Source organism: Phyllostomus hastatus, unplaced genomic scaffold, assembly GCF_019186645.2.
Source record: "Phyllostomus hastatus isolate PE091 unplaced genomic scaffold, TTU_PhHast_1.1 phas_scaffold_129, whole genome shotgun sequence".
Taxonomy (NCBI): Eukaryota; Metazoa; Chordata; class Mammalia; order Chiroptera; family Phyllostomidae; genus Phyllostomus; species Phyllostomus hastatus.
The window spans coordinates 5600256-5627994 of record NW_025334009.1 but is presented as its reverse complement, the minus strand read 5'-3'; the positions used below and the strand labels follow the sequence as shown (position 1 = coordinate 5627994).

The window sequence follows — 27739 nt, the reverse complement described above, 5'->3', positions numbered from 1 at the left end:
CTCCCTACAGAAACACAAGATCGGAGGGGATACGGAGCCAAAGAGGCGTGCCCACGAGCTGTGGAGGGGAAGGCGGATGGAAACCCGGAGCCCGAGTTGGATTTCGTCCCCGGCTCAGCCCTGGGCCGGCCTGTTTGCTCACGCGCAACCGGCGGCGCGGGGCCAAAGCCTCCACCCGTTCTCACTGCGCTGGACGCTGCAAGAGGCACAGCCCAGTGCAGCCCCGCAAGACTCCACAGACACTCGCACGCCCACTCCTTTGCAACCCTGCCGGAAGTCCCGCCTACGCCCGCCCGGCCGTTCCCCATTGGGCCCGGCACTGGGTACCGCCGCGGGTTGGCCGCTCTCCTGCGTGAGCCTCAGGCGACCACTGCGAGCCCTAGAAGGGTACCCGCTCGAGTCCGCGGAGACCCAGGGTCGAGCGCGCGAGGCGGGGTCAGCGGCGAGGAGCGAAGAGAGCTGGAGCGGCAGGCGGGACTTCCGCCCCAGGACCCGGAAGTGGCCGCCCCACTGCTGGTGGGAGTTGTAGTTCGGCCGTGGTTGGGGGGGCCGCGGCTCATGCGCGGTGCACCGAGGCTTGTTTCACATCTGTAACAACAGGTGAATTGGGCTTTTTATTCTCCCCTTTCGTGCCCCCTTGAGGAGGTTGCCGCGGCTGGGGGTGATCGGCGCGAGGAGGGGTCCGAGTCCGACCGCTGGCTTGGTGGAGAGTGGGGCGGAGAAGCGGGCGGGCCCGAGGAGCAGGCCGGGCATCCTAGGCCTGCCCGGGAAGCCGGCCGGGCCGAGCCGTGGGCAGCCAGGCCTCGGCCTGCCGTTGCCATGGAGCCGGGGCGGGGGCGGGGGCCAGACAAGTCCGCTGGGGCCAGCTTGGTAGCCAGGGGCTCTGCGGGGGCCGCGGGAGAGGCCGCTTCATTGGCGCAACGACGCCTCCGCCTCTGGGGATGCTCCGTTTCCCGAGGCAGGGCCTGGAGAAAGCTACTGGAGTGCCCTGGGACCTTTGTCTGCCCCCCGTGCGGCCTGGACCGTTCGTCCAAAGGGAGGCCTGGTGCAATTTGCCCCCCCTGGTTTGCTCCCTTTTGCACCGACCCTGTCACTGGGGGAGGCCAAGGGGTGAGGTGTTCTTTGTTTGCTGGTGGTGCCTTGTCCCATTTCGCAGGGGAAGACCTCATGCATGTTGGGTTCTTTGTTTGCAGTGAACTGGAGTACCAGGGGTCCTCAGAACCCCCAAGCCAGGAGCGTGGCGTCAGCAAGCTGTTTAGCTAGTCCTCTTGTAACAGCATTCATCACCTTAATTGTGACTGTGCAAGGCAGAGGTTGTCCCACTTTGCACCCCCAGTCTACAGGGGCTTGCCATACACTGTAGCAGGTGGACCGCAGATGGCCACTTGCAGACTCTCAACCTGGTTTTGGTTGCAACTTACTGGCCAGAGTGAAATGAGACATCGTGCTATGGTTTCCTTTGCAGTTTCTTGGAAGGCAGCAATCCCACTATGCCACTGTCATTGTGGGTGTTGACCACATCTTATAATTTACGCTTACAGCTTGGAGTTTTGGAGTTTTCAAGAAAGAGGACTCTTCTTGACATAGTTTTTAGGATTTAGGATAGTGCTCTTTATTTTTGTAGGTGTTTAAGCTGCAGCAAATACATTCTTTGCTGCATTTTTTTTCTACCTGTATGGGGTATCCCATTACCGCCAAGAGATATTTACTCTCCATGTGTTTGTCAGTTGGACACTTCTTGCCCCTTCCAACTTTTGAAGATGTTACCATCAATTTTGTTATTTCAAGGACTGACCCCCGGTACATCTGGGCAGCAGCAGCTGTGGATATCACACTGTGGGGATTAGAGAAGCAGTGTGGGCATAGTCCCTGAGAGCTTTGGAGCTCAGTCCCTAACCTGCAGATTTACATTCTGCCCTGAGGCAGCCGTGGGATCTTGGGCAAGTTGTGTAGCCTCTGGGAAGGAATTCCTGCCTCACTGGATAGTTGCATAGATAAGTGAGATTAACATCTATAGAATTCCTTTGTAAACTGTGAAAATGGTGTTTCCACATCTAGTTTTCCCAAACTGGAAGAGCTGCTTTATCTGCCTTAGACAGAGGAATCTGAGTCATGTTGGGGGCAGAACTGGGCTTGGAACAAACGCTTTCAGAACTCCAAGCCCCTCGACCAAGAGATCTCTTCCTTGGTACCTTACAGGTGCTGACACAGGGCAGCTGGCAGTTTGATGGGCCTAGAGTAGGTCCGTTGAGGCAGGTCCTGAAGTGAGGCCAGTGAGTCCACTATGTGTGTTTCATGCCACTAACAAAACTTGCCCTTGTTGTCAGAGTTAGTAAATGAAATTTCAATGATCCGGAGCAACTTTCTTTCCCCGAGGGGGCCATCTCTTTAGTGACCCAGCATTGTACTTCCCAGGAGGAGGCCCAGCCTCGTGATGAGGAGTAGCAAGGAGAGAATTCAGCTCCAGTTCAAAAGCCTGCAAAGCCTGAGACTTCCTCTGCTCTTGTAAGGTAAGTTGCTGTGGCCACCACGCACACAGAGCAGCACTGGATTTCATGCTCAGCCGCGCTGTAAAGTGAAAGGCATGTGTGACATTCCTTTGTGACCCTCTTAGAAAAGATCTTGTTTTTTTTGTTTTGTTTTTAAGATTTTAGTTATTTATTTTTAGAGAATGGGGAGGGAGGAAGAAAGAGAGGGAGAGAAATATTAACGTGTGGTTGCCTCTTGCACGTTCCCCATTGGGGACCTGGCCCACAACCCAGGCATGTGCCCTGACTGGGAATCAAACCAGCAACCCTTTGGTTCGCAGGCCCACACTCAATCCACTGGGCTACATTAGCCAGGGCGAGGGTCTCGTTTTTAATTAGTCATTGTGGAGCCCACAGTGACTCTGCCTGGAGTTAAGTAGTGGTTCATTATGCAGGAAAACTCGACGTAATGTTATTTTGCTTATCCCAGTTATTAAAGAGCAATCCTGAGCCATAAAGTTTTCTGACAAGGAAGGCAGCCGTCTTTTCGATCTGTGTCCAGTGTTCCAGAGCTCTGTAAAATGTCTCTGAAAGATCCTGTCGTGAATGTCGTGCTGTGTCTTCTTAGACCAACACAGGAAAAGGGAGCCTCACCTCTGAGTTAGGGTTGGTGCAGAGAGGACCGGGGCTTTTAAAAAGCAACACCAAGAGTGTAGTTACCAGCAAATTAAATTTCTTAGCACGAAAGTATTGTTTCTTAAATAATCACATAGCTGTTTTAGATTTTATAGCACCTAGGTTTTCTTTAAAATTAGAATCTCAAGTTGCACTTTTTTTTTCTTTTACTGTGGATAGAAGGAATCTGTGGAATGTAAGTCCCTAAAGAAAATGGAATCATTGTTGATACGGTATTGAAGTTTTCTCTCTATTGGCTGAAATTTCCGGCATCTCTGGGGGAGAGGAGGTTTGCCCCGGGTCAGCCCCCCCCCCCACCAAGGCCCCATCATTTGAGAAAAGGGAGAACAGCAGTCAGGAGCGGGAGCGCAGGCGCCCGTCGACTCCTGGGAACGCTCACGCCATCCTGACGAGCTGACGCGTTGTGTAGGCGTTTCTGAACCGAGGCCGGTGGTGGAGCTGCACCAACCCAAGAATACCGCGTTCCTAAAAACAACTATGATGCTGAGTCCGAGTGTTTTTTTTTTTAAACAAAATTATTAAACTAGAGGTGTTACTTATTTGTTCTCTAGGTAGATTCCTCCGTCAAGGGTGCTCATGAGCAAAATGCAACAAAGTGTTTTGCCAACAGTTGAACTTTTAACTTATCATTTGTCATCTCATAGAGACTTCTCCGTGAAAAGCTTTCTATTTTTAATCACTACACAATTACTCTTCTTTAAAAAAGATTTTATTTATTTTAGAGAGAGGGGAAGGGAGGGAGAAAGAGGAGGAGAAACATTAGTACAAGAGATGTTGATCGGTTGTGTCTCACGTGCCCCCTACTGGGGACCTGGCCCGCAACCCAGGCATGTGCCCTGACCAGGAATCGAACCGGCGACCCTTTGGTTCGCAGGCTGGCACTCAATCCACTGAGCCACACCAGTCAGAGCCACAGTTACTCTCTGATACTGTCCGTCACATCCCATTCCTAGAGTTTGTGAAAGCCCAGTAAACCAGTTTGTCCTCAAGGTAGTCACCAGTCCCGTTTCCTGATGCCACATGAGGAGGGGGTCCGTGTGGAATCTCACTTCCTCCTGGGAGTCCCGGGAGAACGGCGTGTATTCTGATGAGGGGGAAAACCTAGGCCTCTGGTGATGAGACGCACTGCCGGCTGCTGAGCGGGGTCCAGGGCGTTTAGGACAGAGACAAGAATACAGCTGTCAGTCAGAAAGAAACTGAGTCATAATCATGCTGGGGTGGACACGGCCCTCCCATCCTTAAGGGGGGGGGTGGCAGCTGGGGCTCTTGAGTGAAGGCTTCGTTTTTCTCATCCCGTGGACAGCGCTGTGTTCCTGAAGTCTTCCCCGTGGCCTCCCGGAGCGGGGATATTACTAACCACTGCCCCTTGGCCATGCTTTTCAGGGTTCCAGCTCTCCTTCCTGGCCAGAAATGTTCAGCCTGGACTCATTCAGAAAAGGTAAGAACGTCACGGGGCTTGTGCCCTCACGCCCTTCCTCCCCGGGCCGGGCGGCTGTGAAGGCTGTGAAAACCCCTCGCCAGGGCGGCGGCGGCGGCCCCGGGGCGCTTCTCTCCGGAGTTCTCCCTCGCCCCCCTCCCGCACGGTGCCCGTGACCCCCGCCATCCCTTGCCTCGGCCTTGGTGGGCATTTGCCACCCCTCCCTCCCTCCCTCCGGGACGCCCCCTTCCACGTAGTCCCTGCTTGTCGAAACCCCGCCAGTCTCCCTGGGCCCGTACTTCATACCACGTCTTCCACGCACATCTCCCGAGTCTGTCAAACAAGTGCAGCCTCTCTCCTCTCTCAGACTCTCCTCAGCACGTACCTGTGCTTTCTCGGGCTTAGTCTACCCCGAAGCAAACATTGCACCCCTAGGTCGGCAGCCCCCTGCAGCCGGGGCCTGTTGGGCGTGTTTTACCGTCCGCAGTGCCTGGCACGGCACGCTGCACGCGGTGGGCAGGCCTCGGTGAACGCTGGCGGGAGCGGGCCGGGTCACCGTTCTGCTGCTGGTCGCAGAAGCTGCGGCGGGTCTCGCAGCCAGCGCCCACCAGCAGCGGCGAGGAGGGCTGCACCGGCAACGGCAGAGCTGGGCCCTGGCGGGGCTGCAGGTCGTCTGCAGGAGCTGGTGCGGGGAGCCGTGTAGCTGGCCAGGACCGCTAGGGCCGCGTCCCCGAGGGCGTTGGCTGTCTTCGACAGTCAGGTGACTTTTCTCCTTTAAGGGGATAAAGAGTAAAGGCCCAGTTGCCCATATTGAAGCTGATCGTGCGGCTCCCGTCTGAGCATATTTTACAAACAAATGAGAACCATGAGAGACCCGCTGACTGACTAACTCTATTCAAAAGAGATCCGCGCAGTAGAGTCCCCTCTCCGAGTTGCGTCCCTAGAGGCCTGGGAAACCCCGGCCAAGGGAAAGCCCCTGCGTAGCCACTGAGCCACTGAGCGGGGCCGGGGCAGGTCTGGGCGTCCACAGCAGCGTCCGCAGCGCCTCCTCCCGCCTCCTCGTCTGTCTGCAGCCGCGCCATCTGCGCTCACGTTGCGTGGAGGAACTCGTCCCTGTCACCTCGGTTCCGTGGGCTGGCTGGCTGGCTGAGAAAGGGAGCGCTGCACTGAGACCAGTGTGGACAGCACACTGTGACCTGAACACTGAGCACAACTGCATCGCCCCGTTCACCTGCTGGTCAGCGCGCTTTGCTGTCCGCATCGTAGACGCTGAAGAGAAACAGGGTCCCTCCGGCGGGGGCGGCTCTGACTCGGGGTGCTGACTTTGTAGAGACGGAGGCCCAGCGAAGCCACGGTCCCCCTTTGTCCCGGTCACGTAGCTCGGGCACGAGAGGGAGAGGGTACTGGCTGAGGCCTCGCCGGGCGAAGGCTGCGGACCCGGGTGCCGGCGACACACGCGGGCCACAGCACAGGGTGGCTCCGCGGCGCAGAGGAGCTGACGCGTGTGAAGAGCGCAGAGCGGAGCCTGGTGCCCGGCGCCCTCGCGGTCTGTGTCAGCAGCTCAGTGGCTTCGGGACTCGGACCCGTCTGGTCCGGGGCCTCGCTTTCCGAGCGGGGAAGTGCTGGGTGCGCGCCATGGGCCATTTCGTGCTTCGGGGTCTCGGGGAAAACCGGTAATGTCGAAGAGGCACCGCCTTGAGTGTTTTGCTTCAGGCAAAGCCGTCTTTTCGGGGTTACCTGACTGTAAGGCTGAATGCCCCCCTTGTCTTCCGAATGCTGATGTCACTTGTGGTCTGCATCATGACCTTGCCAGTTTGTGACACTGTCATTGTTATATAGGACTCTTCTTTATCCCTTAGGGAGTTTTTATGTTTCTTTGTTCCTCGTGATGGGAGTGTGAGCTCCCTGCGGTGTCACGAGCCTTGAGAAGTGTGGGCCTGGGGGCTCCCCCGTCAGACTGGCCGGGGCTCCACTCTGGTCCCCCCTAGAACGGTGTCGCCTTTATCCGATCCCGTTCCCCAGCCCCCATCTTCGGAGGCGGAGTGAAGATCAGAGACGATGGGGGAGAAGCTCTGGGCTGCGGTCCGTCCCCAGCCCCGGGGCTTGGGTCGGCAGGTGCTTGGTGAACATGAGCAGTTGGGTGTATTTCCGGTGCAGACTGTAGCCGACGCTTTGCCGGCGAGCGACAGCCTGGCCTCGGCGCGCAGTGTGCCGAGCGGCCGTGCGGCCGAGCGTCTGCCGCACGCGGGCCCTGGGGCGGAGACGGCCGTGCTCCAGAGATGCTTCCTGGTGCGGGCGCGGCGGGCCGGGCCCTCTGATGCTCCGGTGGCGACGGCCAGTAGCAATTCCTTCTGGCCACTGCCTCTCCGATTATGTAATTTCTCCGAGCTGCCAACACCTCCCAACTAGAGCGCTTACATGCCTGGAAAGTGACCTGTTCCTGCCTTTGCCAGCATCAGAGTCAGGGAGCAAAGAGCGAGTGAGTCTGTGAAAGGTGGCACAGAACTGAAGAACACCGGATCAGCAGTGGTCAGAGCAGGGCTCAGTGACGGCGTTGTGGGATTATGGCAGCATGGCCCAGTTACTGCAGATGCTCGATGAGACGATCATTGACCATCAAACCGTTCCTTCCTCTTGTCTTCACCCAGCGTCCCTGGCTGTGAGTAAGGGCGCTCTTCAGACAGGCGCGGAGAGGTCGGGCTGGTCCTCTCCGACCTCAGCTTCGGGCAGAGCTGGATCAGTTCCCAGATGAACCTGGGTCCTGGGCACGTTGCTCCGGAGACCCGACAGGCAGGCCATCCGCCGTGACGTGACGCTGGGTGTGTTCTCTGCACAGTCCCACCCTGCAGTGTCCTGACAGGGCCTGTGGGGGGAGTGGAATTGAGGCGCGGCAACCACACCTTTAGGACCAGTGAGGGACGACAGTGGTCACCGGTGCCTGGGACGGGTGCTCGGACCACCGAGGCGGCAGCCCCGTGGCCGCCGACAGTGTGCAGAGAGCGCCCTACGAGCACCTGCCGGAGCAGCGCTGGCAGCCGCCAGGGCGATGCGGGCGGAGGCGGGGCTCTGAGCCCACTGGCTGCGTCCCCAGGGAGTGGCCCTGCGGCCCTGCTGGGGGGAGCCTGGGGCGGGGAGGACCAGAGTGCAATGATGTGCTCTTTCCCCATTTTATTATGAAAGATTTCAAAAACACTGAAACGTTGAGAAAGTTGCATAGTGAACACCCCTGTATCTACCACCTCGGTTCTCGACAGACGCTTCCCTTTAGTTTTGGAAAGATACGGCTGAAAGGGCTTTTACGTCTCCTGGTGAAAATTAGAGTTCCGCTCCAGCTCTTTCAGTGCCCTTGTCCCCGAAAAACTGCCCTCGCACCGAGGGTTTTTACGTTTTGCTGATTGCATCCCCAGGGGGCCGCCGGGAGAGGGGGCGATCCGCATTGGAGGGATGGGCATCCCCGCAGTGGAGCGGGCTGCTGCGCGGGGGCGTGGGGTGCCCCTGCTCCTCCCCCACCTGGTGTTGAACCTCAGCCAGTGGAGCTCCTCCCGCATCTCTCCCCCAGACCGCTGCGTCTCCATGCTCTCACTCACTGCAGGGGGTTAACAGCCTCCAGCGCTTCTTACCTGTGGAAGGCTCAGCGGGGGTCTTAATTTTAGTCCACTTGTACCAAATATTTGGAACTTGTTAAGATGTACCGTGAAGGTCTCCTGGTAAGCAGAGTTCAGTCTCCAAGGGAGCAGAGACATTGGGACCGAAGGCCGTTGGCTTGCGGAACGAGGGGGGCGGCTCGTGAGCGCAGGCCCCGTCAGGCTGTCAGAGGGCCCCCCCCCCCCACCGTGGTCAGTCGGCCCCTCCTGCCCAGTTCCGGGAGGGAAAGGGAGTTTGCAGTCTGGTGGCCGATGAGGCTCTCTGGAGCACCTCGGCAGGTTCAGAGGCAGCCACCACAGCAGGGCAGCAAGTGGGAGAACCGAGGATTTACCTGGACACCGTGGCTTCCTGGTTCCCAGCTGCAGCCCTGCGCTGCCCTCACAGCTCCGGCCTGGAGAGGAGTACCCGGGATGGGCATCATTAGACTCCTGGGCGCTGGCCGAGGGAACCGGGAGAGCTGGAGGGCTGTTTTCAGAGCCCAGGAGGGACCTCTGCAAGGCCGTCACGCGCCACGTCCATAACAGACAGGCGCCTTCTCTCCCGTGGTGTTGGTGGCACAGTGCTGTCCCAGAACCTGGGGCAGGCTGCAGATACCGCCCGGCAACCCCGGCGCCTGCGGCCCCTCCCAGGTGCTCCGGGGCCAGTCCGTCCGTGACCCGCCACCCTGACGCCCTCTCTCTCTCCCCAGACCGGGCCCAGCACAGGCAGCGTCAGTGCAAACTCCCCCCGCCCCGCCTTCCGCCCATGTGCGTCAACCCTGCCCCCGGAGGGACCATCTCTCGAGGTAAGGGAGGAGCCTGGCCTCCGGCACCCGCTCCGTCCAGGGTCTGTGGGGAGGCGGGCAGCAGGGGCAGCCTGGGCGCCAGGGCCACGAGCCTCTGGACAGTGAGTGAGCGGGGGTGGGGTCAGCGGAGCAGTTGGAGCCCTTGGGGTGAGGTCACCTGGAAAGGTTTGGGCTACTTCACCATCCTTGGCCACATGGCTTCCAGGGGTGTCCGACCTTTTGGTGTGTCCGGGACGCACTGGAAGAAGAAGAGTTGTCTTGGGCCACACATTAAATACACAAACAGTAACGAAAACTGATGAGCCAAAAAAAAGGCTTTAAGTAAATTTACGATTTTGTGTTGGGCCTCATGCATAGTCATCCTGGGCGCCATGCGGCCCGTGGGCCGCGGGTTGGACACCCCTGGACTCTGCGGCCTCATCGGGCCTCTCCGTGTGGCCAGAAGGAGGCTTAGGCGCAGTCTGGATGTGGAGCACCGGTGTGGAGAATCTGTAGGGTCTGGATCTTCTAGGCAGTCCCTGGCTCGGGCGGCTCAAAAGGTGCTGGGCACTCCCGCCAGGGCCAGACCAGAGAACCTGACCTGGCCCAGTGCCCTCCACCTTGGAGGCCTTGGGGCCACCCGGGAAAGCATTTCCCCAATTTCTCCAGCCCCTCAAAGCACTTTGCTGACCTGAAAATGTGCCCCTCAGTCCGTTTGGCAAGGTAGGTTCACCGTTTGATGGGGGAGAATGTCAAGAGTCCCCAGACAGGTGACAGCTCACCTCAGGTGCCACTGACACCTAGGTACAGGCCTAGCAGTAGGACCAGGGAGGCACCTCTGCCGGTCAGCATCTCCTTCCTCGCCTCGGCCTTAGCTCTCTTCCGGGTCTGCTGAGACCAGTGCCCCCGTGGCCTCTTTCTCCTCCCGACAGCCGCCCTGCTCTGCCCCATCGGTGCCTGTCCGCACCGCTCCCCAGCTGCCCAGTGGAAGAACCCCATGTCAGGTCATGGAGTCTTTGTCTCTCGGGGGCCGCATGTCCCCTTCCCGCTCTGTCTGTAAAGTGCTTTGAAGGTCAAGAGCTCAGGAAGGGTGCAGGAGCTCGGAGCACCTGGGCCCCTGAGCCGTTTGCACGCGCACCGCCCTGCTGCTGGGACCCTGGCCACCGACGGCAGGAGAGAGATAAGGACTTCCGGCCCCTCTGACCCTTTGACTTAGGTAGTGAAGAAATGCCACCCCCTCCTGTTGCCAAAACAAGAGTTGATTGCCCTTTTTTTTTTTTCTTTCTTAAAATGCCCTGTAACTCCAAAAGGCTGAACGTTAACATTTCCAACATGGCAGGTGAGTGGCTCTGAGAGCGTCAGACACGCTTTGGCTAAGCTTCGAGCTGGTTAGTGGGGACCAGCCAGGCCGCATGGGTTAGGCTGCGCCTCCTCGCGCACAGCAGGGGGGAAGGTCGCTGCCCCGGGGAGGGGCAGCTGCTCCCCGTGGGACGGCTTGGCAGGCCCCACACTGTCTCCCCCAGGAGCATAGACCCCGAGCCCGACTGTCTCCGCACAGCCGCGCCCCCGGAAGGCGCCCGTGGGTGTGTGCGTCTCTGCGTCCCCTCCCTCTGACTGTCTCCGGAGTCGGGCACAGAGCAGCGAGCTCCCTGGTCCGCACGTGACCGTGGCACCTTCCTGCCGTGTGCTCTGATTCCCTGGAGGCTTCGCCGATGCCCTTCCCTTAGGGAGGAGGCACGCGGCAGAAACAGCCTCTCTGGCTCGAACAGGAACACAGTGCTCAGAAAGTCGCGGCCCCTGGAACAGGCGCCAGTGCCCGTCAGAGTCAGGTTTGGAGCTGGGAAACCCCGCCACCGTCTTCCCCGGTCTACCCCCGAATCCACTGCCAGCCTCCGGCCAAAGCCTCTTTCCGAGGCAAAGGGTGAATAAACGGAAACACGTTCCTCTAAGCCTCCCCCGGGGGGCGTGCCCCACCCACCCGGATCCGAGACGCAGAGCCCTAGAGAGCAGCTTGGCTGACGCTCCCGGAAGGATCCTGGGGGTTGCAGGACGGCTGTCCTGTCCGCTGTCCTACAGCCGTGCCCCCTCCTCTTGGTGTGGTGGCTTCCCTCCAGGGACCATGTGACTCACGTAGGTGACCGGGCAGCTGTAAGGATGGGTAGGGTGTTCAGGGTGGCCACCCGGCCCCTAGAGTGCCCCTTACCTTTCTCGTGGCCCAGCAGGTAGACCTTGTCATTCCAGTTTGACCGTCCGTAAAATAGCTAACTCTGGCTGAGTCAGGTGGTGGACGTTGGCCAGGACCCCCGGTTTCTTCAGGTGTCGGTGGTCCCTCTCACGTCCCCTCTAGAAGTGCACTGGTCTGCTCAAACTCTGGCCTCATTTGAGCTTCCTCCTGTCTTTAACTGGGCCCTCCAGAGTTCAGGGTCCTAGGACATCCTCCTCCCCCTGTGCATGCAGCAGAACCTGCGCACCTTACTTCCATGCTGCTGGCGCATTTAGTACCAGATGATACGCTTGATCTAGAAGTGAGTGGAAAGATCTCTGAGCCAGAAGCCCTGTCTTTTTTCAGAACTTCCCTTCTTTTCCGCAGGCAGAGGTGCCAGTGCTCGCTCCCCAGGGAGTGGAGCGTGCAGGGGAGACTCACTGCTGGTGGGAAGGAGGGGCGGGGCGTGCCAGGTCCTCCCTTTCTTTAATGTCCCAAAGCAGGAGCCAGAAACCTTGCCGTGAGGGTCAGAGAGGAGATGTTCTAGGCTTTGCAAGCCATGTGGTTTCTCTCGCAGCGACGTACCTCTGCCGTCATAGCAGGGCCCTGGTAATGGACAATATATGTAAGAAAATGTGCACCGCTGTGCACCAGTGAAACTTCATTCATAAGCACCCACTGGGCGGATTCGGTCCTCAGGCTATGGTCAGGAACCCTGCCCTAGACCAAGGGGGAGGAGATCACAGAACCAGAAGGCTTCCCAGAGCTGGTCTAAGAGCTGCCCTCTTCCTAGAAGAGGCAGTGAGGTTTGTAGAGGTGAGGTCTTTGCTGAAGGCGACACCAGTGAGAGCCCAGGTGAAGCAAGTGAAACAGGAAGAGGGGACAGGGAGCTCCCTGGGAACCAGCTAGTTGGTCGGTGCTTTCTTTAAAAAATAAAATTTCAAACATCTGTTTGAAATGTTTTCTGAAACCGAGACAATAGCATAACGAGCCCCACATACCTGTTGCCCAGCTTGAACGATGAACAACTCGTGGCCAGGCCCTCCACCTTGGAGTCTGCTTCCCCTCGGAAGCAGATCCGTGCAGCCACAGCGTTCCTGCCGCGGCTGCCAGGTGGCTGGCGGAGTGGAGCGCCGCACGAGGGGCTTCCTGGAGCGCCACACGAGGGGCTTCCTGGAGCGCCGCACGAGGGGCTTCCTGGAGCGCCGGGTGGGCCCTGGCCCCGCCTCCCAGGTGGGCTCTCGTGTCTAGGCCGTTGTCTCCTTCAGCTTTCAGGCACCACAGTTTCCCAAGTTTGCCTCCAGCCCCTGCTGCCACAAGCAGACTTGGTAAGCTGGATTCTTCTGAGGGAACTTGGGCTGCTAATGACCCTTAAAGACTATTGACGTTGGGTGGGCGTTTCAGCTTTTGGCGAATAAAAATGCCGCTTGGCCACATTCAAAGCCACTGGAAAATCGTGTTGTGCTCCAAGGGTCTTGCCCTCCCAATGTGGATGATCGGGGTAGGGGGCTTGATCCAGACGGGGTGTCCCCTCGTGAGGGCAGACCATCGCTGCCAAGGCCCTTTCCTCTTGCCCCTCTCCTAGCAAACTCCCAGCGAGGAGGGAGTGGAGGAGCTGGAGTTGAACCTGCCCCATCCTGCCCTGGGTCTGGCTCCAAGAGACCCGTCCCTGTTTGTCTGGGCCCGCAGAGGGCAGGGTCTTCTCTGACAGAGCACTCTGCAGAGCTGCCTCCCAGACACTCGTTTTATCCCAACCGCAGCCCGGCCAAATGAGCAGAGCACGCTTGTCCTGATGTTCCCAGCTGATGACCTTGCCCAAGGTTCACAGCTGCCGAGGGGTCGGGCTGGCACTGAGGCCAAGTATTAGCACTCAGATCCCCAGTTCCTGCCCTGGGCCAGCAGCTCTCAGTGTTGGAAACTTGTTAACAATGCAGGTTTTCAGGCCCTACTCCAGACCTCATGAATACAAAACTGGGGGTGGCTCCTAGCAAGGTTTTAACGAACACTCCAGGGGATCACCAGTGTGAGATCCAGAATTAAAAAACAACAAACAAACAAACAAACCCCTCCCCGCCAGCGTGCCCCCAACTGCACTGCCCACCTCCGACCAAGCCCTTCCAAGCCCCCAGGGCCCCTTGCTGTCATGGTCCCTGCCCGGCCTGCGGCTTCATTCAGCCTGATTCGCAGCCGACCCAAACCCGGCTGCTCAGCGCGGAACCGGCCGGAGAGGCCTGAGCCTGGCCAGAACCCAGGTGTAGTAGCTTGGAAACAGGATACCATCTGGCTTTCAAACGAGCGAGGGAGGGCGGCTTCAGACTCTGGCTGGACCCGCTCGGCTTCGGGCACAGTGCCGGAGCCGGGCACTTTCCGCCTCTGACTGCAGCCCTGGGGAACAGGTGTGGACCGCTGATGTCCCCCCGGTCCGGGCTCCGGGCTCTCCCCGGGTTTACTTCGTAAGCCACTCTGTGAGGCGCGGGCCCCAGTCGTGCGACTCTGGCGGCTGGAGGGCAAGCCAACCTGCCGCGGCGGCTCGGGAGAGGTTTCCTCTCCTCCGGGGAATGTCGAGCCGAGGCCTGCACCGTTTCCCAAAAATCTCATTCCCTCTTCCAGCCGCAGACTCCGAAGGCGAGTCTGTGGGAGTGATTTCGGCAGGGTCCGAGCCCGGGGCCCACGGCTAGACCGGAGCCGGGGAGTGGGAGGCCCGGGACTGCGAGAGGCGGGAGCCAGGCCCGCAGCCGCGGAGGGCTCGGCTCCGCCCCCGGTCAGCCCGGCCGGCAGGGGGCGCGCGGGCCGCCGCTCCCGCCCCGCTGTCCCGGGCCCGCCCCCGGCCCGCGGGGGCCGGCGGGAGCGCGATGGCGGCCGCCAGGAGGTTCATGGTGCTGGCCGCCGGCGTCTCTCCGCGTCTGCGGCCGCCGGTTCCCCGTGCCATCGGGCGACAGCGGCGCTCGCGCGGCTTCTCCTCAGGCTGCGCCCACCCCGACGGCATCAAGGAGGCCTCCGAGGCCGAGGCAGGGGTGGCCACCTGCGGGCCCGGGGCAGGCGACGGAAGCATGGTGAACGGTGAGGGCAGTGGCGAGGGCGGCCGGGCCGCGACGCCCTTGACTCCTGGGGAAGGCAGAGCTAGGGGCGCGGGTAGGGGTCGGGTCTGGCGGGTTGAGCCCCCTCTCCGATGGCGGCCGAGACCGCCATCCGCTGGCGGGCCGCAGCCTGCTGTTGCAAAGCCCAGCGTGGCATAGACCCAAATGGATCCCCAGCGCAGAGGTTGTGGGACCGCAGCGCCTGCACCTGGCGAGAACAGGTGAGAGGTGCGGGACCTCGAGGGAGTGGGAGAACACAGGTAAACGTCCAGGGATGGGTGGTCAAGGGTTAGACGTAGAGCGTCAAGAGTAAGCGCATCCCGTGGGTGTGGGGAAGAGCCTGAAATACGCCTGGGAATTCAGGATCCCAAATAGAACGATTACTCTAATGGAGCCCAGCGCTGTGCCTCCTGGAAAGTGCAGGGAACAAAACTGGTGAGGGCACGGCTGCCCGCCAAGGATGGAGACAGCTGGCCTCTGCCTGCCCTGTATAGTGGGAGGGGCCAGCGGTGCAGCTCTGTGTGTATATCTCTATGTCTAGGGGCCCCTTGATGGCGGGACTCTCTGTGGGATCAAAGCCTTTTGAGTCTTTAGATAGTAGTTTCTTCACTGCTTGACTCTTGGTTGCTTTACAAGTTGTGGTTTAGAGGGAGCCAGAGCCAGACAGAATCCTCCCTCTTGGCCAGGTGACATAGGAGGCTGCCCCAAGGAAGCAGCCTTAACCCAGGCAGCGGGGTTGCATCAGAACTCCTGGAGGAGCTTTTGCAAAGTACAGGACCGTCCCCCAAATCGCCACCATTCTCAGGTGCCCTGCAGGGACCAGGGCATCTGTCCCGTGCTGTGAAAATCTCCCCAGGTGACTTAAGATTGATTTGTGCAAGTGTAGCTGTGTGCACATGCCCCATTTTGGAGCTGGTTTAGAGTTCAGTATAACGCCAGAGACTGTGGGTGGAGAACGGCACGGCTTCCTGTCTCCACTGCCAGCCTCTGACCCTGGGTGTCTGGACCGGCTACTCTCACGCTTTGGAGCTCTTCGACTGTTAGCCACTCCCACTGGCTTTCTTCGTGGCCTGGCTCAGCCCTGTGTCGGGCACCGGCTGCCTCTAGATGCACAGCTCACTCCTCTCTCTGTGCTCTTGGGTTCATCCAAGTGAAAAAAAAAGTGAGGTGCCTCTCAGTGTCTGATGCCTCCTGCCTCCAACTTCTCCGGTGAATGCGGGGAAGGGGCAGCCCACGCCTTTGTCTCGGCTCCAGAGGTGTCTGCTCAGCGTCCCTACACACGTCATCTGGCTGTAGGTGGGCCTTCTGCAGGGGGCCGGGGTACAGGAGAGCTGGGGCCTGGGGTTCAGCCTCAGACTGAGGCCAGTCTTCCTCTCTATTGGAGGCGGGGCCTGCCATCGTCTCCATCTCCACTTTGCGTGTGTGGTGGATTTTTGCTTCGTGGTTTTGTTGCGTGCCTTCTTCCAGACATCAGAATAGAGGTTTGTTGCCATCTAGGCTCCTGTGGCTGATATATTCAATCAGGAGCTTGGGTGGGAAGAGGATGCCGGCTGGTTCCCCACTGTGGTGTGTAGGTCATTGGCCCTTCCCCTTAGGGACAGGGCCATGCAGGCAGGTCTAGCCCCATCCCCTTCCCATTGCAAACCCTGAAGCCATTTCTCCTTTTCTGAGAGGCTCCTGGGTGGTTGGGGTCGTGAGCCCACATCCTGGGTGTCCAGCCCAGAGTTGCCCTGACACACACACGCCATGGAGTAGTTGTTGTTGTTGTTGTTGTTGTTTTTTAAAGAGAAAGAACAGCTGTAATACTTTTGTTCTTATTTTCTTAGCTTCTAGGGACCTATTAAAAGAATTCCCACAGCCCAAAAACCTCCTCAACAGTGTGATTGGAAGAGCCCTGGGCATCTCACACGCAAAAGACAAGCTGGTCTACGTGCACACGAACGGACCGAAGAAAAAGGTACCTTGCCGGAGGTGGGGGTGTCGGTCTGACTCTCGGAGCGGAGGCCGGGTGCCCGTTTCGCCCTCAGATTTCTTTGGCAAAGAGGCCATTTCTGGGGTGAAAACTGTCAGAGGAGACGCTGTCAGGGCAAAGCTGGATCTGAGGAGGCACCTGGGTTAAGGATGGGAGCACGGGGAGGCGAGGTGAGGCACGCTCCCATGCAGCATAGGCCTCACCCCAGCACTGGTCTGGCCCCCTGTCGGCCCACCGGGACCGCGGAGGGCTGGGGCTGATGATGGAACCCTGCTTCTGGAGCCTTGTGGGCCCTGGGCCCCACTGATGCGTGCAGGCAAACCATCCTGAACGGAGACTTGTAATGTCAGAGATGGGCCCCACCGTGCCCTCTGGCTAGAACACGGCACTTTGAAGAAGCAGAGCAACTGGAGGGGGGACGAAGGGCCCGGGGGTGGGGGAGAGAGGGCGTCCGTGGCGGCAACGCTGGGCGGTGGGCGGGCTCTGCCCTCGCTCAGCCCTGCCACCAGGAGGCCCGCGGCTGTGCTCCGATTCCCCCTGTGGTTGCGGCAGCTCTGCCGCGCAGAGCGGCAGGGGTCCTGATCCTCTCCTCTCTTCCCCAGAAAGTCACCCTCCACATAAAGTGGCCCAAGAGCGTGGAGGTGGAAGGCTATGGCAGCAAGAAGATCGACGCCGAGCGGCAGGCTGCAGCCGCGGCCTGCCAGCTGTTCAAGGTGACCCTCCCTGGGCGAAGGCCGGGCGGACCTCTTCCTGAGAACCCTCCAGCCCCTGGCTCTGACGGCCGCTCGGGGAGCAGTCGACGGGGTGCCCCACCGCTCGGCTGCCCTGGGCCTTTCCCGCCTGTGGTCCCTTTCCTGCTGTTTAGCCTTCCTGAGGTTTCAGGGCCCGCCGAGAGGAGCCCCCGTATGAGAACCACCCCCCGTGTCCGGCGCCCTGGCTGTGCTTCCACTCTGGTTTCTGTTTTCCTTCCCCACTGTTCCACGCGGGTGTTCTGTGTTGCTAGGCAGTCCTCTCTTGCTTACGGCGCAAGCATGGTAGCTGCTTCTCTCGCCTCTCGGGGCTGGGGGGCTGGCTGCGGGTTGCTGTCCCTGCTGTCGAGCTTAGACAAGGATTCTTCCCTCTCTGGGTGTTGGAAGGCACTTTATACACAGCCCGGGAGCTGCAGGTCATGGTCACGTTGCTCCTCGGCCGTGTCGCTGTTCCCCGCCTGTGCTCGCAGCCTTTTTTCCCTTGTGTGTTTAATTGTGGTAGAACACCGACCTTGACAACTGACCGTCTCAGCCTTTTGAAGGGGTGCGGGGCAGTGATGTGCAGCATAGTCGCACTGTGGTGGTGCCCCTGAATCTCCAGGACTTTTCTCTCTCTGCAAAACTAAAACTCTGCACCTGTTACACAGCGATTCCCTTGTGCGCACCCCCCCCCCCGCCCCCCCGCAGCCCCTGGCAGCCAGCAGTCTGCTCTCTGTCTGTCCCTGGCAATCTGGCTGCTCTGAGCAACTCATGTAAGCGGGGTCACACAGCATGTGTCTGTCTGCGGCTGGACCGTGTCACTCCACACGACGTCTTCAGGGTGCGTGGCAGCGTGTGGCAGGCTCCCCTCCTCCGGGAGGCTGGGCGGTCCACTGGGTGGGTGGACCGCGTCTCGTGTGTCCGTCCAGCCGTCAGTGGACGCTTAGGTTGCTTCCACCTTCTGGCTCCGGTGGATAACGATGCTTTGAGCACGACGTGCCCGGATCTCTTCTCGACCCTGCATTTAATTCTCACAAGTGCAACTGCTGGGTCACGTGGTGGTTCTGCCCTTAATTTCTTGAGAAACTGCGCACTGTTTACCGGGGCTGCACCGTTTTGCAGTGTCACCAGCAACGTGCACGGTTCTGACTTCCGCGCGCCCTCCCCAGCACCTGTTTCTCGTCCCTCTCTGTGACGCAGCCACCCCAGTGGGTGGAGGTGACGTCTCGGTGCCGGTCTGGTGCGCGTCTCCCCGGTGACTGCGGACGTCGGGCGTCTTGTCACGCGCTCGGCGGCCCTTCGTTGATCTTGTTCGGAGGAACGTCGAGTCCGTTGCCTGTTCGGGCTGTTTGGATTCTTCGTCGTTGACTCATAGTTCTTTATGTGTGGTGGACTTCATAGCGCTTTTCCCCCGAGTATCTGCGCCTGCGGTTCTTCAGCGCCCCCCTCCCCGGCCCCCCAGTCCCGATGTGTTTATTTACTAAGCGTTGCGCTCACGCGCGGTTCTGCTGCCCGGAGGAGTGGGCGCCGCCGGGAGGAGGACTGGAGCGGGGGAGGTCTGCGGGGCCGGGGTGCGGCCGGTCGGAGGTTCCAGGAACCGAGACGTTTTACGAAGGAAGGAAGGAAGGAAGGGTGCAGTCGCCGCTCAGCCTGCCACGCGTTGGGTGGGGCAGAAGCCCGTCTGCAGAGGGTGCCTGGGCCATGGCACCCGCCGTCCCCCGTCCCGCGGCCCTGATGCCAGAAGCCCGCTTGGCGCGTCCGCGTGCTGCCGTGTTGTCAGTGCGGCTCCCATCGCGAGGTGCCCAAACCTGTGGTGCGTTCGCGCTCCACTCCGTGTCCTGGCTTCCCTCTTCCGCTTTGGCTCCGTGGGTCCGGTCCCCTGCACTGCCGCTCTGCCGCGCAGATCCTGGGCTTTCTGGGCGCAGGGACCGGGCGCCGCCGCCTGTCCTCCCGAGGCTCAGGGCGGCCGGCCGGCCGCCGCTTTGTGCGCGCCAGGGACTCCGCGGGCGCTCTGTGCGGTAGCCTCTCTAGAAAACAACGATGCTGCGATGCGGCCTGAAATAACGTTTTTATGTAAATGGCCTTAAAAGTGTTGCGGGTTCTTTCTAGAATGTGTTTCCAGTATCGGGTTCTTCTTTATTTCTCCCGAGGGGAGAACCTCTGACCCCTTGCCCCGGTTTCGATCCCGTGCTGGGACTCTGGTGCCCCCACGCTCCCCATCGCTGTGGGGAGCCGTGTCCACCGCGCCCTCCCTCGGAGCGCGGGGCCCTCCTGGCAGGAGGGAGATCCGTTTCAGGGTGTGGGCTGCCGGGTCCGGATCCCCACAGTCGCTGCGGCTTCTTGGGTCACTTAGTGGATGTGTCTGTTGCTCTGTGGGGCTTGGGGGCTTTTTTTGTTTGTTGCCTTTTGTCCAGTAAGTATAAGAATTCCCCTTGCACTTCTCATCCTTCAGAGGTGGACGTTTTACTGTTTCCTCTGTGCCAGTTCTGGACTAGGGGCTGAGGCGGGTAGGCAGGCGGCCCCTGTGTGAGGGACTTAGGAAGTCACTGGACCCTCACAGCGCCCCTCTCCCCCAGGGCTGGGGTCTGCTGGGTCCCCGGAACGAGCTGTTTGACGCAGCCAAGTACCGCGTGCTGGCCGACCGCTTCGGCTCCCCGGCTGACAGCTGGTGGCGCCCGGAGCCCACCATGCCACCCACGTCCTGGCGGCAGCTGAATCCCGAGAGCATCCGGCCAGGGGCACCCGGGGGCCTGTCCCGCTCCTTGGGCCGAGAGGAAGAGGATGAGGAGGAGGAAGAGCTAGAAGAGGGGACCATCGACGTTACTGACTTCCTGTCCATGACCCAGCAGGACTCCCACACGCCCCTCAGGTATGGCAGGGAGGCGGACTGCACTTAGACACCGAGGGGGGGGGGTGTTCCCTGGGAGCCCCCTCCCCCTCAGAGAAGGGAGGGCCCCGCCCCTCGCCTTGGCACGCTGTCAGCACGGCCCTTCTGCCCCGTGTTGGGTGGGGAGCGGAGGGCGGGTCGGTCATCCACGCCACGTGCCTGAGAGGGTCACGGGCCAGCAGAGACCCCTGCCTGCAGTCCTGTCATGCCTCCCGGCTGCCTGCTGCAACTGCCCGGTGCCCATGGAGCCCACGGGGAGTTGGCCCGGGGGGAGAGAGAGCTTTTTCACCTACACTTTTGGTTCTCCCAGGGGGGGTTCCCTTGAAATGACAGACGATGACAGTGCTGTCAGGGCTCTGACCCAGTTTCCACTTCCCAAGAACCTTCTGGCCAAGGTGATTCAGATAGCGACCTCGTCCTCCACAGCTAAGGTGAGCGGGGTCTCCCAGGGGTGTGTGTGGGTAGAGAGCTGGCTGGGCTGCGTCCGCTTGTCCTCAGGACCGGGCAGCGGGGGAACCAGAGGTGCGTGGGAGGGTGGAGTGGGGGCGGGGGGGGGGGACCGACGGAAGTCACACAGGAGCTCGCGTTGCGGGCTGGGGAGGACTGCGGGGGCGGGAGGCCCGTACCTGTGCACGTGGTGGGCGGGGCCGGAGGGCGGCCGTCGGGCTGAGGTGTGAGCTCGTCTCTGCCCCGGCTAGGGGCTGTGGTCAGGCGGAGCTGGACTCCAGGCCTTCCTGTGCCCCCAGGACGTGCCCGGTCGAGCACACCTCAGCCCCCCGCTGCCACCACACCCGTTTGCCCTGAAGGTGCTGAGAGGGCAGAGAGGGGCGTGGCCCGGACTCGTCCTCAGCCGGGACCTCAGGGCTCAGGAGGAGGGGCGGAGGGGGCTCGCCTCCGGCTGCACCGTGGCGCCTCTCCCGGGGCTGAGCTGGGGGGGCCTCCGTGGCCGCACTTCTGGGCACTGTGGGCGCGCCAGGCGTTGGTGCTCTCTGCCTCTCTCTAACCGCCGCCCGCCTTCCCCGTAGAACCTCATGCAGTTCCACACCGTGGGCACCAAGACCAAGCTGTCCACCCTCACCCTGCTCTGGCCCTGCCCCATGACCTTTGTTGCCAAAGGGCGCCGCAAAGCAGAGGCTGAGAACAAGGCGGCAGCCTTGGCCTGCAAGAAGCTGAAGGTGAGTCCGGGAGGGGCCCTGGTGTGAACGGGAGGTGTCTTGTAGCCGCTTCCTATGACTCTTGGCAAACTGGCCCACTTCCCCAGGAAGTGAAACCCGCTGTACCGGGTCTTTGGCCTGGACGCTCAGGTCCCGGGTGCCCCCGCCGCGGCAGGCCCCTCCGGAAGGGCTGTCGGCTCAGCTGTGGGCCACCGTTGGCCGGAACCTGCGTGGGAGGTGGGGGGGGGGCGGGAGACGCAACCCTCGTACCGGGCGGCGTGAGGCTGGAGAAGGGGTGCCCGCGGGGTGGTGGACTGGGTGCCTGGGAGGGTCTCGAGCGCCGGGGCTGTGTGACAAAGTGATTGGGACAGCGTCCGTCTGGGGTGAGGACGGAGGGGGCCGTCCGCGTCAAGGTGGGGGCAGCGTGGCCTCTGCTGGCGGTCCCTCAGGGGGGCTCTGAGGCCGGCGGCCGCGCCAGCAGCGGGGTTGGCGGCGTGACTGCCTGGGACGTCGGTGACCTGAATCCACGTCAGGAGAGGGTTGGCTGCGGGACAAGACGGGGAAGAGGCCCGCGTCACTCCGAACGGCCGTGGACGCCTGTGGTGCGTGTTCGGCTCTGAGAGCCGATTTGGATACAGCCGAGGGCGAGAGGTGACACCGAGAGGTGGCGGGAGCCTGGCGAACGGGCAGGGGCTGGGGACGGTGAGCGGCGCCAGAGGGGGGAGTGGGCGGGTTACCTGCTCAGGACCAGGGCTCCCTAAGCGAGCCCGGAGGGGGACGGACGTCTTGTAGCCTGACAGGCACGGCGCCGTGAGCAGAAGCCCCCCGGCTGGCGGGGTCCTGTCTCGGGAAGGAGCAGCTCCCGGGGGTCGGCCGTGTGCGGACGGCAGAGGGGCCCCGGGTAAACCGCAGTCCTGCAGGGGTGGGGGGAGGGGCGGCGGCCTCCTGCACCCGAGGCCATGTTGGTCCTTCCCACGGTCCGGGGATCCGCTCTGGTCAGGGACCGGGTACCTTGAGCTCTGCCAGGCATCCGGGGGAGGGGGTTGGGTCCTGAGGGGCTCAGCTTCTTGGAGGAGGCACTGTTTGACCTGGGCGTTGGAGGGAGAGCAGAGTGCAGACGTTGCAGGGGATCAGTGACTGGCCGGTGGGCACGCTTGCCCACGGTGTGGGAGCGCCACGTTTTCTCTCTGGTCAGGTGGCTGAGGGCCCGTGGGGAGTTAGGATGTGTTTCCCGCTCAGTGGCTCATTGTACCAAGTCGTCGTGTGAATGGAAGTTCCATGTAGCTTGGAGGGCGGGGCCCCTGGAACAGGTGCCCGGCAGACAGGAGTGCGTTAGGGGGCTCACCTGTCCTCAGATCCGCGCCGGGGGTTCGTGGAGGTGAGATCGGGGTGGGGGGTGGGGGGCTCCAGCTGCCCAGGGAGACGTTTCTCAGTGGGACCCCCTCCCCGGGCAGCTGTGAGGCCATCCTGCTCAGACACGTCAGGGCTTGCTTTTCTTGAGTTTTAACTACTACATTTTCTTTTTTTTTTTGGTGATTCACATTTTCCTGGTTCCTAACTTCCCCCTCCCCCTGCATCAGGTCAGCCAGAAAGGGGCTGCTCTGCATGGCTTCTGTCTGGAGCTCCTGAGCCCGCCTGGGCGGGACCCAGGCAGGCGGGGGCCCAGACTGAGCCGCAGGTGTCCCCTCTGCAGAGCTTGGGCCTGGTGGACCGGAACAACGAGCCGCTCACCCACGCCATGTACAACCTGGCCTCCCTGCGCGAGCTGGGGGAGACCCAGCGCCGGCCCTGTACCATCCAGGTGCCCGAGCCCATCCTCCGCAAGATAGAGACCTTCCTGAACCATGTAAGAGAGCCCCTCCCGCCCCGTCCCCACCCGCCTGCCTCCTCCAGACCGACCGCTTCCGCCTGCGCAGGCCATGGTGACGCCCCCCCTCCGGACTGGGAGTGGAGCCTGGGAGCACCTCTGCCCCCAGCAGCCCAGCCTCACCCGTGAGCGCCCCCAGGGCCGCCGTGGACTGAAGCCATCTGCCCGGGGGCTGGGCCGTAGTGTGTGACCCGCGAGTCGCGTGGAGAGGGACTGGGTGCGAGCGAGGAAGGAGGTATGTTTCTCTGACCACGCTGCTTGCCTTCCCTGTCCCCCAGTACCCCGTGGACAATTCGTGGATTTCCCCCGAGCTCCGGCTGCAGAGTGATGACATCTTGCCCTTGGGGAAGGACTCCGGGCCCCTGAGCGACCCCATCACAGGCAAGCCCTACGTGCCCCTGTCGGACGCGGAGGAGGTGCGCCTGAGCCAGAGCCTGCTGGAGCTGTGGCGGCGGCGAGGGCCCGTCTGGCAGGAAGCGCCCCAGCTCCCCGTGGACCCGCACCGGGACACCATCCTCAGTGCCATCGAGCAGCACCCCGTGGTGGTCATCTCCGGGGACACGGGCTGCGGGAAGACCACGCGCATCCCCCAGCTGCTGCTGGAGCGCTACGTGACCGAGGGGCGCGGCGCCCGCTGCAACGTGATCATCACACAGCCACGCCGCATCTCGGCCGTGTCTGTGGCGCAGCGGGTCAGCCACGAACTGGGCCCCACCCTGCGCCGGAACGTGGGCTTCCAGGTGCGGCTGGAGAGCAAGCCGCCGGCCCGAGGCGGGGCCCTGCTCTTCTGCACGGTGGGCATCCTGCTGCGCAAGCTGCAGAGCAACCCCAGCCTGGAGGGCGTGAGCCACGTGGTCGTGGACGAGGTGCACGAGCGGGACGTGAACACGGACTTCCTGCTGATCCTGCTCAAGGGCCTGCAGCGGCTCAACCCGGCCCTGCGGCTGGTGCTCATGAGCGCCACGGGGGACAACGAGCGCTTCTCCCGCTACTTCGGCGGCTGCCCCGTCATCAAGGTGCCTGGCTTCATGTACCCCGTCAAGGAGCACTACCTGGAGGACATCCTGGCCAAGCTGGGCAAGCACCAGTACCCGCACCGGCACCGGCACCACGAGGTGAGGGGACGCGCCCATTTCGCCCCACCCGGGGCTCCTGGCCTCTCCTCTCTGTCCCTGTGGCCCGGGGGCCTGTGGTGAGTTACCTGCCCCGAGCCTTGGCTGTCTCCGTGGACACAGAAGGACGGGGCCTCCGTGGTGGGGTGTGCGGAGGGTTGCAGGTGACGTGTCAGGTGCCTCGGCCTCACTGAGCCCCTCGCCCTGGGGCTGTGACTGTGGCCTCTCTCCCCCCACCCCAGTCCGAGGACGAATGCGCACTCGACTTGGACCTCGTGACCGATCTGGTTCTGCACATCGATGCTCGTGGGGAGCCAGGTGGGTGCTCCCCCCGCCCCGTGCCCACCCTGACCCTGTGTGCGGGGGCCGACCGCTCACGCCTACAGGTTCCTTTTCAGGCGGGATCCTCTGCTTCCTGCCTGGCTGGCAGGAGATCAAGGGGGTGCAGCAGCGCCTGCAGGAGGCCCTGGGCATGCACGAGAGCAAGTACCTCATCCTGCCAGGTGAGAGCCGTGCGCCGGCCTCCGGCCCCCAGGTGCCTCTTGCCCTCTCTCTGTCCGGGGGAGCGACCCAACTGGGACCCACAGGGCCGGGGCTTCTGACCAGACTGCAGTCCTCGCTGGCTCTGCTGCCTTTCCCGGGCACCCCGACCTGGGCCTCGCTCTCGTGAGCATGGGCGGAAGTCCCAGCCCATAACCGGTGCGTGCTTGCTGCCCCCAGTGCACTCCAACATCCCCATGATGGACCAGAAGGCCATATTCCAGCAGCCGCCGGTCGGGGTGCGCAAGATCGTGCTGGCCACCAACATCGCCGAGACCTCCATCACCATCAACGACATCGTGCACGTGGTGGACAGCGGGCTGCACAAGGAGGAGCGCTACGACCTGAAGACCAAGGTGGCCCCACCCCCGGCCCGCCAGCCCCCAGCGAGCAGCTCCAGGTTCTGGGCAGCCCTGGCCCCGGTCAGGGTTGGCCCCGGGCCTGCCACGCGAGTCCGGAAAAGGCCGCACTCTGGGGTCCCGTGTGTCCGTGAGGGGTGGGGGCTGGGGCGGCACCGAGGAAGGCCTGTGGCACCGGCGTCACTGGGCGCCTGCCCCTCCCCCAGGTGTCCTGCCTGGAGACCGTGTGGGTGTCACGAGCCAACGTGATCCAGCGCCGGGGCCGGGCGGGCCGCTGCCAGTCGGGCTTCGCCTACCACCTGTTCCCGCGGAGCCGCCTGGAGAAGATGGTCCCGTTCCAGGTGCCGGAGATCCTGCGCACGCCCCTCGAGAACCTGGTGCTGCAGGCCAAGATCCACATGCCCGAGAAGACGGTGCGCCGGGGCGCGGCGCGGCGGGCTGGCCTCGGGAGGGGCGGGCGGGGCACGGGCTCACGGGTGGGGGCCTGCCGTGTCCCCGCTGCAGGCGGTGGAGTTCCTCTCCAAGGCCGTGGACAGCCCCAACATCAAGGCGGTGGACGAGGCTGTGATCTTGCTCCAGGAGATCGGTGAGTGGGCGGGGTGGGGCTGGGCCGCAGAGCGGGGCCGACGAGGGTGGGCCTGACAGCTGAGCTGTTGCAGGGGTGCTGGACCAGCGGGAGTACCTGACCACTCTGGGACAGCGCCTGGCCCACATCTCCACTGACCCCCGGCTGGCCAAGGCCATAGTGCTGGCCGCCATCTTCCGCTGCCTGCACCCGCTGCTAGTGGTCGTGTCCTGCCTCACCCGGGACCCCTTCAGCAGCAGCCTGCAGAACCGAGCGGAGGTGGACAAGGTCAGGCCAGCCCCGCCCCCAGCCCCCCCGCCTTCCCTCGCAGCCCTCCACCACCTCCTGTCCTGAGGTGGCCTCTGCCTGTGACACTCCTGTCCCTCCCAGGTGAAGGCCCTCCTGAGCCAGGACAGCGGCAGCGACCACCTGGCCTTCGTGCGGGCCGTGGCCGGCTGGGAGGAGGTGCTGCGCTGGCAGGACCGCAGCTCCCGGGAGAACTACCTGGAGGAGAACCTGCTCTACGCGCCCAGCCTGCGCTTCATCCACGGTGAGGGGGGCCCCGCGCCGGGTCTCCAGCCCCTCGCCCCTCCTGCCCGCGCTGGGCTTCAGGGGCCCCCGCCTCTGCCTCCCCAGGCCTCATCAAGCAGTTCTCCGAGAACATCTACGAGGCCTTCCTGGTGGGCAAGCCCGCGGACTGCACGCTGGCCTCGGCCCAGTGCAACGAGTACAGCGGGGAGGAAGAGCTGGTGAAGGGCGTGCTCATGGCCGGGCTCTACCCCAACCTCATCCAGGTGCTGCCTCCGGGGGCGGCTGACTGGGCCCGGCCCCTCCCCAGCCCTGGCTCCGTGCTTAGCCCAACCTCCTTTCCTGTCACCCCTGCAGGTGAGGCAGGGCAAGGTGACCCGGCAGGGCAAGTTCAAGCCCAACAGTGTCACGTACAGGACCAAATCAGGCAACATCTTGCTGCACAAATCGACCATTAACAGGTGGGGGACGGGCAAGGCTGGGCAGGGCAGCCGGGCCGGGCCAGGAGGGTGGCCTCACCCAGCTCTTCATCCCCCAGGGAGGCCACGCGGCTGCGGAGCCGATGGCTGACGTATTTCATGGCCGTCAAGTCCAACGGCAGCGTCTTCGTCCGGGACTCCTCCCAGGTGCACCCGCTGGCTGTGCTGCTGCTGACGGACGGGGACGTCCACATCCGCGGTGGGTGCCTGCAGGCCTCCCGCCCCGCCCCCTCCCTGCTCCCTGGGCCGCTCTGTCCCCGGGGCCTGGCCTCACCGGGCTCCCACCCTTGCCTTCCCCCAGACGACGGGCGCCGGGCCACCATCTCCCTGAGCGACAGCGACCTGTTGAGGTTGGAGGGCGACTCACGCACCGTGCGGCTGCTGAGGGAGCTGCGCCGGGCCCTGGGCCGCATGGTGGAGCGGAGCCTGCGCAGCGAGCTGGCCGCCCTGCCCCTGGAGGTGCAGCAGGAGCACGGGCAGCTGCTGGCCTTGCTGGCAGAGCTGCTGCGTGGGCCCTGTGGCAGCTTCGACGTGCGCAAGTCCGCTGACGACTGAGCCCCGCCTCCGCCGGGGCTGTGTACAGAGTGCAAATGTTTATTTAAAATAAAGTTCTATTTATCCCTTGTGAGCATCGCTATCCGCTGGAGGCTCCTCTCTGGGGCCTCAGCACCTGCGACAGTGGGCCCCGGGGCCCCGGACCGAGAGGGCGGAGGCGGAGGTGGAGAGGTAGGGCACAGGCCCGGCCCAAGGTTGTTGGAGGAAGCGAGTTGGAGCCCACCCTCGAGAACTTGACCGCCAGTGCTGTGACCAGCTTGCACTTTCGGGCCAGCCCGGTCTGTCACAGCCGCTCCTAGAGGGACCGTGGGAGGCCTGTCCCAGTGGTCGCTGCCCTTGCAGGTCAGGACTCAGGTGAGCAGCACCTTCTGGGGCTGTGGTCTGGTCTGGCCTGGCTGCCACCCCCCAGCCCACGTGAACGGGGGAGTTCCATGGCAGCCAGGGCCCTCTGGCAGAGGGCAGGGACACGGTGGGGCAGGTCGTGCAGCGGGCCTGCCACAAGCTGGACTGTCCCGGGTCGTATCCTCGTGTCACAGATGGGGACCGTGGCAGTTCAGACTACACAGTGCAACCACCCCTTAGTGTCGAGGATGGGGTGGGCAGCATGGTGGGGACAAACCAGGACATACAGGAGACAGGGCCTGCGTGGTGGGACATCACGAGCTTTATTTACTCTTAAAATGGTTACAACAGAATCGGACAGGTGATGGCTGAGCCATAAGCA

At 62.3% G+C, this 27739-nt stretch overlaps 1 protein-coding gene and 2 long non-coding RNA genes across 8 annotated transcripts; 1 reads left to right on the top strand and 2 right to left on the bottom strand.

Moving 5' to 3' along the window:
* The first annotated feature begins 446 nt into the window (after positions 1-446).
* On the top strand, positions 447-27088 carry DHX30 (DExH-box helicase 30). Of its 4 annotated transcripts, none has more exons than XM_045856619.1 (22): positions 447-600; positions 2416-2510; positions 4548-4602; positions 8915-9010; positions 16096-16226; positions 16844-16954; positions 19546-19838; positions 20167-20287; positions 20882-21031; positions 22704-22856; positions 23156-23992; positions 24232-24307; positions 24388-24492; positions 24710-24885; positions 25095-25301; positions 25393-25474; positions 25548-25741; positions 25844-26003; positions 26090-26247; positions 26339-26442; positions 26520-26659; positions 26762-27088. In XM_045856619.1, the coding sequence occupies exons 3-22, from the start codon at positions 4575-4577 to the stop codon at positions 27013-27015; spliced, it is 3576 nt and encodes a 1191-aa protein (XP_045712575.1). In that variant the 5' UTR covers positions 447-600; positions 2416-2510; positions 4548-4574; the 3' UTR covers positions 27016-27088. The 4 variants fall into 4 exon arrangements, with proteins under 4 accessions (XP_045712575.1, XP_045712576.1, XP_045712577.1 ...); XM_045856620.1 differs by lacking the exons at positions 447-600; positions 2416-2510 and adding exons at positions 10300-10328; positions 12461-12520 and having other exon boundaries at positions 4574-4602; XM_045856621.1 differs by lacking the exons at positions 447-600; positions 2416-2510 and adding an exon at positions 10300-10328 and having other exon boundaries at positions 4574-4602.
* LOC123830438 lies at positions 4610-8908 on the bottom strand. Of its 2 annotated transcripts, XR_006787766.1 has the most exons (4): positions 8558-8908; positions 8202-8343; positions 5472-7444; positions 4610-5353 (listed from the first exon to the last, which is right to left on the bottom strand). It is a non-coding gene; the product is annotated as an uncharacterized LOC123830438 (long non-coding RNA). The 2 variants fall into 2 exon arrangements; XR_006787765.1 differs by having other exon boundaries at positions 4610-7444.
* Positions 9023-12364, bottom strand: LOC123830439. 2 transcript variants are annotated; one of them, XR_006787767.1, is made up of 3 exons: positions 12194-12364; positions 11193-11798; positions 9023-9248 (listed from the first exon to the last, which is right to left on the bottom strand). It is a non-coding gene; the product is annotated as an uncharacterized LOC123830439 (long non-coding RNA). The 2 variants fall into 2 exon arrangements; XR_006787768.1 differs by lacking the exon at positions 9023-9248 and adding an exon at positions 10347-10786 and having other exon boundaries at positions 10968-11798.
* Positions 27089-27739: the final 651 nt, after the last annotated feature.